The sequence below is a fragment of the Chrysemys picta genome, chromosome 20 (assembly GCF_011386835.1).
Source record: "Chrysemys picta bellii isolate R12L10 chromosome 20, ASM1138683v2, whole genome shotgun sequence".
Classification (NCBI taxonomy): domain Eukaryota; kingdom Metazoa; phylum Chordata; order Testudines; family Emydidae; genus Chrysemys; species Chrysemys picta.
Window position 1 is genome coordinate 3,347,308 of NC_088810.1, and position 10,220 is coordinate 3,357,527.

The 10,220-nt window shown below is 45.6% G+C and overlaps 1 protein-coding gene and 1 pseudogene across 1 annotated transcript; both read left to right on the forward strand.

The window, feature by feature from the left end:
* Positions 1-866: 866 nt before the first annotated feature.
* On the forward strand, positions 867-7,456 carry LOC135976884 (probable G-protein coupled receptor 33; annotated as a pseudogene).
* Positions 5,704-9,873, forward strand: LOC103306945 (C3a anaphylatoxin chemotactic receptor-like). Its single transcript, XM_065574123.1, has 2 exons — positions 5,704-6,044; positions 7,424-9,873. The coding sequence occupies exon 2, from the start codon at positions 7,496-7,498 to the stop codon at positions 8,339-8,341; it is 846 nt and encodes a 281-aa protein (XP_065430195.1). The 5' UTR covers positions 5,704-6,044; positions 7,424-7,495; the 3' UTR covers positions 8,342-9,873.
* The last annotated feature ends 347 nt before the right edge of the window (positions 9,874-10,220 follow it).

Sequence of the window (10,220 nt, forward strand, 5' to 3'; positions counted from 1 at the left end):
TAGGACAGTGCATCTTTTGCCTTCCAATCGGTGGAGTCTCCTTCTGCTCCCTTCCCTCAGATGGGTCATCTAGTCCACTATCCGCATTAATACCTGTAGAGAGAACATGGAAACGATTGCTCATCTGTATCTCCATTGCTGGTACATGGACGCTCCTCTTTCTCCTTCTGGATGTCACATGCTGCCAAACTTCTTCACCTTCCTTCTGTCCCTGCTGCGCCTGCTCTGAATCTTCAGAACGTTGTGGCCGTAGAAGCATTTCCAGACATCTGTCAAGGAAATCTTCATTTTCCCTTATGCAACGCAGAGTTGATACTTGTTTCTCCAGACCTCGAACCTTCTCTTCCAATATGGAGACCAGCTTACACTTTGTACAGACAAAGTCGCTTCCGTCCTGTGGAAGAAAGACAAACATGGCACAACCTGTGCAGGTTACAACAGTTGATCGCTCACCTTCCATATCGCCTTCCTCTTAAGAGCGTCCTTAGCTGTTGCAGTAACTACTCAGCGAAACCAGCAGATGAAAGCCTCAGTGAGCTCTCGCCCAGGCGAACTCCTAGGCAAACTCCCTCTGCTGTTGGCCGCTCAGCTGGGTCGCTGCTGACTGTCCTTATATACCAGTCAGGCCTACTCAAGGCCCACCTGGAACAAACACTCCCAGTTCACACTTTTCAAACAAAACAAGCAAGCAATCAAGCACACGGTCAAACTGACCAACTGTCCCGGCAACAGACACTCAGATACTCACGAACACAGCCCCCCTAATGCAGCACTTAGCGTACCTCCTTTTCTCTACCTGTTTCACATGGTCGATTAGGGTTAAAATCCATTCTGGTGTTAGGCGTGTGTAGTGACTTCCCGAGGTAATGGGGTAAGTGGATTTTCCCTCCGTTCCATGGGCCTTCTCATGAGAGCTTTGTATGGAGAAAATCCGGTGCCCTTTGATTCTCGGGCCTTTATTCTCATTAAGACAAAGGGAAGTAACAGTAACCAGTTTTCCTCCCATTTACACTTCCTTTCTCAGCTCACTTTTGATGGTGTGTTTCATGCCTTCCACCTGCCCTGCAGCCTGTGGGTGATAAGCCATAGGGAACAACTGTGTGATTCCAGTGAGGGCTGACAACTCCCCTAACAGATTTGACTGGAAAGCCGCTCTTTGGTCTGAGTCAATCACCTTTGGGACCCCCCAGCGAGTGAATACCTCATTTACCAATTTTTTTGCAGTTACTCGGGCAGTTTGATACTTTGTGGGGAACGCTTCCACCCACCTGCTGAAAGCATCCACCACCACCAACATGAATCGGTTTGGTCTGTGATCTCCTGGTAGGGGTCCTGTGTAGTCAATTTGTATTCTTTCCCAAGGTCCCCTTGGGGCATGTCTCATTAAGTCTCCCCTTAGCACCTTGTAAGGTGGATTGTGCCTGGCACAATCCAAAGTTCCAGATGAGACTTTAAATCGGCTGCCATTCCTGGCCACCAGCACAATTTTTTAAAGTTCAGAGTGCCTCCTCAAACCCAGGGTGTCCCCCTGCCAAGATCCCATGCACCCAACTTAAGAAAGCTGTCTGGCTTCCTTGAGGACACAGCATTACTGGTCCTTCAGCTATTAGGACACACCAAATATCTTCCCTTAGTACTACTTTTGGCCCATGTCTATCCCCAAGTTTTGTGATGCCTTCCAGTCCTGGGTCAGATTCTTGCAACTCCCAAATTCACCTTCCATGATCTGTGTCCACCCCACTTCTTGTTACCCTTTGCTACAGGCACACTCTGCTGTGGTTCACATGGCCATGGGGGCACCTCTGTTGCAGCCCCCTTAGCCTTTGTATTGACCAGGTTATTCCCTTTGCTTAGGGGTCCTGATTTCCTGTGTCTAGGGTGACCAGACAGCAAATGTGAAAAATCAGGACAGAGGTTGGGGGTAATAGGAGTCTATATAAGAAAGAGACCCCAAAATCGGGACTGTCCCTATAAAATCGGGACATCTGGTCACCCTACTTGTGTGCCTTTCCCTTTACCACATTGATTCGTGCAAAACTGTGACTAAGCTCCTCCACTCGTTTCCACCAGCTAGCATGCTTGATTGTGGAGCCACCGGTTGTCCTGAAATGATTATCCGCCCACCATCTCAGCATCCATGTGACCCCACAAAATACATAATTCGAATCCACCATCACCCAACATTCTGGCTCAAATTTGGGATCTACTTCAGTTAAAATTGTAAGCAAGGCTGCCAGTTCTGCCTCTTGTACTGACCTTACTTCTAGTGAGAAACCAATGGTGCTGACTGTCTCAGTTCCTCTGATTTCCACAGCAGCCAAATCTGCAGATTTTCACCCCCGATACATACAATTTCCATCCAAAAAATATACCGGTGTCCCCTCCTTTACCTGACTGGGATTAGCCACCTGAAACACCTGGTGTTGGCTTTTACCTGGGCTGGCTTCACCAATGTGAAGGTGTAATCCAGCTACCCAGACTACAGGTTCCTTTAACACTTTTGGGGTACAGGTCTGTCGCATCTTAGGTGCATTTAACATGCGCGATTTCAGCTTTACACGGTCGGCAAAACAAAAAAAAGAGAAAAATAACAATTTAAATACTGTTTCTGTAGTGCGAGCAATTCTGCCCACCATTACATTCAATGGAACCAGGCCCTGACCAATTTCATCTTCATTATCTTCCTGCCCCTCTGATTCACCTCCTTCTTCATCCTGGACTTAAATTGGGCCAATATGCTGACTAGCACAATCACCTCCTTCCACATGTTCTCCACCGCCTTCTTCCTCACCACCATCGGTGTCAATCTCTGCATCCTCGTGGCACGCCCTGAGTGGTATGGGAACCACTGCCCGCCACCGTTACCTTTCACTATGGGTTTGGGCATGTGGGCCCTGTCTCTTGGGTTCAGCTTGCGGTACGATGATCTCTGGGAATCCCTCCTCTCACCTGCCAGCACCAGCCTGAATTTCCGAGGGGATGAACGGAGGGTGAAGGCCGCCATTGCAATCCAGTTCCTGGTCGGGTTTCTGATCCCATTCGCCTTGATCTTGATCCCAACATTCTACATCGTTCTGGCTGCCAAGCTGAGAAGGAACAGGCTAATCCAGTCCACCAAGTCACTCAAGAATTCTGTTCACTGGGACATGTAACTTCCTCTTGATTCAAAAATTCTTACTTTTAGCAAGTGAATTTTTTGGCCTGGTTCATAGAAGAGCAACAAGAATGATTACTGGATTAGAAAATCTGCCTTACAGTGAGAAACTCAAGGAGTGCAATCTATTTAGCTTAAAAAAGAGAAGGTGAAGGGTTGACTTGATCACAGTCTGAAAGTACCTATGTGGGGAACAAATATTTCAAAACAGGATATTCAGTCTAGCAGAGGAAGGTTTAACATGATCCAGTAAAGAGAAGTTGAACCTAGACAAATTCAGACTGGAAATGAGGTGTAAATTTTTAATGGTCAGAGTAACTGACCATTGGAGCAATTTCCCAAGGGTCGTGGTGGGTCCTCCATTACTGGCAATGTTAAATCAAGCTGGGGTGTTTGTCTAAAAGCTCTACTCTAGGAATTGTTTTGGGGCAGTTCTCTGGCCCGTGTGACCCGGGAGGTCAGACGAGATGATCACACTCGTCCCTTCCAGCCTTGGAATGCATAAATCTGTCATTTTTACAAAATATATGGATTTTTGGTTTTACTCATTTTTAGATTATTTTGGTCTTTCTAATTTTAGTTTTACACTTCTTTTGACAGAGTTTATGCTCTTACCCACGAAAGCTTATGCTCCCAATACTTCTGTTAGTCTCAAAGGTGCCACAGGACCCTCTGTTGCTTTTTAAAGCTTCTTTAGTTTATTTATCCACGGTGGCACTTTTTTGGTTCCCTTACTATGTTTTTTTAATTTGGGGTATACATTTAAGTTGAGCCCCTATTCTGGTGTCTTTTCAAAGTTTCCATACAGCTTGCAGGGATTTCACTTTTGGAACTGTCGCTTTTCATTTATTTTTTTACTAACTTCCTCATCTTTGTGTAGTTTTCTTTTCTGAAATTAAATGCTACCGTGGTGGGCTGGTGTGATGTTTCCCCCACCACAGGGAGATTAATTTCATTATATTATGCTCCCTATTACCAAGCGCTTAAGTCATATTGACCCTTGGACCAGAACCTGTGATCCACTTAGGACTAAATCAAGAATTGGCTCACCCCTTGTGGGTTCTAGGACTAGCTGCTCTTTGAAGCAGTCATTTAAGGTGTCAAGAATCTTTATCTCTGCATCTTGTCCTGAAGTGACATGTGTCCAGTCGATATAGGGAGAGTTGAAATCGCCCATTATTATTGAGTTTTTTAAATTTTAATAGCTTCTCTAATCTTCCAGAATATTTCACAGTCACTATCACCATCCTGGTCAGGTGGTCTGTAATATATCCCTACTCTGTATTCTTATTATTCGGGCATGGAATTATTCTCCATTGAGATTCTATGGTACAGTTTGGTTCATTTAAGATTTTTCTTCATATGACTCCATGCTTTCTTTCACAGAGTGCCACTCCCCGACCATCACGACCTTTTCTGTCCTTCCTATATATTGTGTACTCTGGTACATTGATAATCCTCATTCCACTAATCTTCTGTCATGCATGTTCCGTTGATGTCCTCATTTCACATGTGGCATTCAGGTTCACCCATCTTATTATTTAGACTTCTAGCATTTTTATATAAGAACTTAAATGTCACTTTTTAGCTATCTCCCATTACGTGCTGTAATTGAATCGACATAGGATTCTACTGGTGAGATTTTCAAAAGCACCCATGTGAGTTAGTTGCTTAACTCCTGAATTCATGCATCCGACTCTCAGCGGGCTCTGCTCACTTTCCCCAGCCAGGAGGGGCTGGAGGGCAGAGTCCCAGCTGGCGTCTCTGCTCCTGGGCCCTCACACAGTGGAGTCAGGTGGACTTTGCTGTCTCAGCCCCTGCTCTCCGATGGGGGCCCCAGCCACCAGCCCACGGAAGTGGCCAGCCGAATGCAGACACCTTGCTAGGGCCCAGCAGAGTGACGGGAGCTGTTAGAGGGCTTTCCCTCCACCCTCCTGTTTCCCTGGTTCTTGTCACACAGACAGCAAGCACCAGAAGTCAGTAGTGCAGAGAGCACAATGTTCATTGGGGTTAATGTCCAGCAAACATGATTCCAATTTCCCTTCCCCCACTTCCTGTTTGACCCCAGTTTATATAGTAATATTCTCAGCTACACCTTACCCAATCATTTTACTGATATTTAACTAACCAATCCTAACACAATTCTCCAACCAATTTTATTCCACTACCCTCAATCATTTACACCTAGCAAAATTAATTATACAGCAGACAGAAACAATTAGAGAACCAGACAGATTATGAATAGAAAAGTGGGGGGCATAAAAATAAAACATACTGAAATGAGGGTTTAACAACCACAACCATTGATCAGTTTTCTTTAACCATCTTAAGATGTGTTTCTTTATCTGGTGGTGATGGGCACTATCAGGACAGGATCGTCTTCCTAACAGCCCAATAGCCCCTTATGTCAGTGTGGCTGGTTTGGGATGTGAGGATGTGACCGTTCACTTCCCAGCTTAGGGCTGCCCCTGCTGCTTAGCCTAAGAACAAGGCTCAGACTCTCCTGGTGAGAGAAGGCCCAGACACAGGCAGACTGATTTTCATTCTTTGTTTTTATACCCCTATAACTAGCTAAGTGATAAAAAGACACCTAAGTTCTTAAAGTATAGGCCTTTACAGGCAGGCCTGAATATCTATATTCTAACAGGAACTTGTGGTTCACATAACATCTGCATGTAGCTGTGGGTGCCGGAGGCCTTCCAGGTTTTGCAGAAGTATTCGGACCCAGCCACATCCTGTGATCTCCACTCATTCTTCTTCCCGCCCCAGATATACCCTCACATGAACGGCTTCCTCCTCCGGGCTGAGCCAGTCTGGGAGAGCTGCAGGCATAGCATTGGGGACCTTGGACAGGGGTCGACTCTGAGACGCTGCCTCCCCCAAGAGACTGGTAAGGAAATGAGATAAACCCCATCTACCTCCACTGGCTCTCATTCTGTCCCGCCGCCCACACCAATGCCCCCTGGATCTCCCCCCTTCCAGCTGCCCCCATCCCCTCCCCTCATCTGGTCCGGTTAGAACCATTTGAAATTATTGGTGTGTCCTGTGTCAGAGATCAGGGGCTCCCGTTCAGCTTGGTTGTGTACAGACACTGACCGAACTCGGGGGGCCCCATTGTGCCAGGCGCTGCACAGACCCAGAGGGAGAACGAGGCCTGCTCACAGCGAGCTCACACTCTAAACAGACAAATGTTTGGAGAGGAAACTGAGGCACGGGGCTGTGATCTGACTTGCCCAGGCTCCTCGAGCAGTTCAGTGAGAGTCTGGGATCAAGTATCAGAGGGGTAGCCGTGTTAGTCTGAATCTGTAAAAAGCAACAGAGGGTCCTGTGGCACCTTTAAGACTAACAGAAGTATTGGGAGCATAAGCTTTCCTGGGTTAATGCCCGCTTCATCAGACGCAAGTCTGGGATGGAACTACCCGTGTAACCACTACAATAGACTTTTGTAGTATCCTTCCCTTTTTAAAAAAAAGTTTTTTAGCTGATTACCGTTCTCTTCTTCCTCTGGTGTTTGGCCAGCTTTTTTGTTGTCGTCCTTGTTTCAATCTTACATTTCTCCTCCTGGAGAGTTTCTCTCCATTACTGGAGGTTTTCACAGCGGGGATTTTTCGGTGGGGATTTTGCCTGCTCCACTAACTCACCCCCGGACATGGCCCAAACCACAATTAAACTCCACTTCAAAATGAAGGGGGCTGAGGAAGACTCTCTTTCAGAAATTCCATTATTTTAATAAAAATGTGTGTGGGGCGAAGGGATCATTCATTAACTTCTTTTTAAGAAAGATAGGAATAATATTCTCCTTTGGGAAACTAACAGCAAGAAGATTATTTGGGAATTTTGGTGAGGCGGCGGAGCAGGGTGGGTCTCTCCAGTCTCTGTCCCTGCATCATGAGCTGCTCCCCTCTTCTAGAAATCCAACTTTTCAGCTAGAAGCAAATGTGGGTTTTTTTTAAATATATGCTTTAGTTGAAAAACGATATTATGTGAAAACAAACACATTCAGGCAGAGAATAGACATGACAAGTCATGTATTTTGGCAGGGGGTTAAACTAGATGACCCTTGCGGTCCCCTTCTAGCCCTCTGGCTCTATGCTTCTAAGGTCTTTGAATCATTGGGCCATTGGCCTACGAGGATTTGACCCTATCTGAGTTCAGCTCAGGATTTGGGGAGTCTGTAAAGTCTGAGGGGATTATAAACTCGGCGGCTGTCTCTGTCTGTCTGTGTCCTCTCCTGGAGCCCTTTTCATTGCTCTTCCTTCCTTTGCTCAGTACAACGTCTTCGCTGCCTCTACCGTGCCCTGAGGAGAATAAGGGGATACGGTGACTGCAACTCTTCCAGGAATGGTGTTGGTAGTCATCTCTCTGGTGCTTGGTGGCATGGCCTTCCTTGCTGGGGTGCCATTGAACTGCTACATCCTCTTTGTCGCCGGCTGCCGTATGGGGAGGACGGCCAGCACCATGTGGTTCCTGAACCGGGCCGTGGCCGATTTAATCTTCATCGTCTTCCTGCCCTTCAGATACATCTTCTTACTGCGCTTAAACTGGGCCATGAAGCTGAGCAGCACCATCACCTCCTTCCACATGTTCTCCAGCGCCTTCCTCCTCATGGCCCTCAGTGTCGATCGCTGCATCCTCGTGGCACGTCCTGAGTGGGCCCAGAACCACCGCACGCCCCGCCTGGCTTTCATGATTGTTTTGGTCATATGGGCCCTGTCTCTTGGGTTCAGTTTGCGGTACGTTGGTCTCTTGGGATTTCTCACCTCACCTCGGGACATCACCGATACAGATGAAGGCAGCGTGAAGGCCGCCGTTGCGATCCAGTTCCTGGTTGGGTTTCTGATCCCATTAGTCTTGATCTTAATCCCAACCTTCTACATGGTTCTAGCTGCCAAGTTGAGGAGGAAGAGGCTGATCCAGTCCACCAAGCCACTCAAGATCCTCCTTGGTTTGATCCCAGCCTTTTTCCTCTGCTGGCTGCCGTATCATGTCTCCTTGCTGCTGATTTTAGATACAAACTTTCCACGTCATCTGATCCCGGTAATTGTTTTTACTTCAGTCCTGACATATTTCAGCACTTGGCTCAACCCCATCTTCTACCTCACCATGGAGGAAGAATATCTAAGGTACCGGCAAGTTGCACGCAACACCCAAACCACTGACAACTTGAGTCCGGAGCCGGCTGAATAGGGGAATGTATCGAATTGTCAATATTTGCATTAAGATAGTTGAAAAATTCTTTTTCCTGGGACCCATAGCTTCCTCTTGACCCCAAAATTATCTTTTTTAGAAAGTTAATGTTTTGGCCTTTCTCAAAGAAGAGCCACAAGTAGTTCTGCAATTTCACATTTGAGTTCCTTCAGAACACTTGGGTGAATGCCATCTGGTCGCGGTAATTTATTACTGTTTACTTTATCAATTTGTTCCAAAATCTCCTCTAATGACACCTCAATCTGGGACAGTTCCTCAGATTTGTCACCTAAAAAGAATGGTTCAGGTTTGGGAATCTCCCTCACAGCCTCAGCCGTGAAGACCGATGCAAAGAATTCATTTTGTTTCTCCACAACGGCCTTTTCGTCCTTTAGTGCTCCTTTAGCTTCTCAATCGTCCAGTGGCCCCACTGGTTGTTTAGCAGGCTTCCTCCTTCTGATGTACCTAAAAATATTTTTGCTATTACTTTGAGTCTTTGGCCTTCTTAATGACATTTTTACACTTCATTTGCAGAGTTTATGCTCCTTTCTATTTTCCTCAATAGGATTTATCTTCCACTTTTTAAAGGATGCCATTTTACTTCTCAAAACTTCTCTACTTAGTTGTTTACCCAGGGTGGAACTTTTTTGGTTCTCTTACTATGTTTTTTTTAATTTTGTGTATACATTTAAGCTGAGCCTCTATTATGGAGTCTTTAAGAAGTTTCCATGCAGCTTGCAGGGATTTCACTTTTGACGCTGAACCTTTTCATTTCTGTTTAACTAACTTCCTCATTTTTGTGTAGTTCGCTTTTCTGAAATTAAAGGCAACAGTATTGGGCCGCTGTTTCCCCCACCACAGAGATGTTCAATTTAATTATATTATGGTCACTATTACCAAGCGGTTTAGTTATATTATTCACTCCTTGGACCAGATCCTGTGCTCTCCTTAGGACTAAATCAAGAATTGCCTCTCCCCTTGTGGTTTCCAGGACTAGTTGCTCTAAGAATCTGTTAGAATACAGATTCCAGGCCTGTCTGTAAAGGTCTATACTTAAAGAACTTAGGTGTATTTTCATAATTTAGCTAGTTACAGTGGTATAATACAAAGAATGAAAATCACAGTCTGCCTGTGTCTGGGCCTTCTCTCACTAGGCTAGTCTGAGGCCTGATTCTTATGCTAAGCAGCAGGGGTAGCCATAAGAGGGAAGCGAATGGTCAGTTCCTCACATCCCAAACCAGTCACGTTGAAATAAGGGGGTATTGCGCTGTTACAAAGGCAATCCTGTCCTGATAGTGCCCATCACCACCAGATAAAGATGGTGAAAGAAAACTTAGTTTGATAGCATCCTGTCTGGCAAGAAATCACTTATCAATAGTTGTGGTTGTGAAACCCCCATTTCTGTATTGTTTTATCTTAATGGCCCCCAACTTTTCTATTGTTAATCTGTCTAGTTCTGTAATTGTTTCCGTCCTGCTGTATAATTAAGTTTGCTACCTGTAAATTAATTAGGTTAGTGGGATATAATTGGTTAGAGAATTATGTTACAATATATTAGGATTGGTTAGTAAAATTTCAGTCAAATGATTGGTTAAGGTATAGCTGAGAATATTTTTATATAAACTGGGGTCAAACAGGAAGTGGGGGGAAGGTAAATTGGAATCATGTTTGCTAAGGGGGGGAAACGGGAATAGGGAACAGGGGACAGGTACACAGGCAGGCTCTGTGGCATCAGAGCTGGGAAGGAGGACACTGGGGAATAGACTCTATCTGTGTATAGAGATAAGCCCGACTGGTGTGAAGGGCTTTGGGTATGCTTGCTTGTAAATTAACCCCAATAAACATCACATTGTCTGCCCTTTGGACTTGTGGTCTTTTG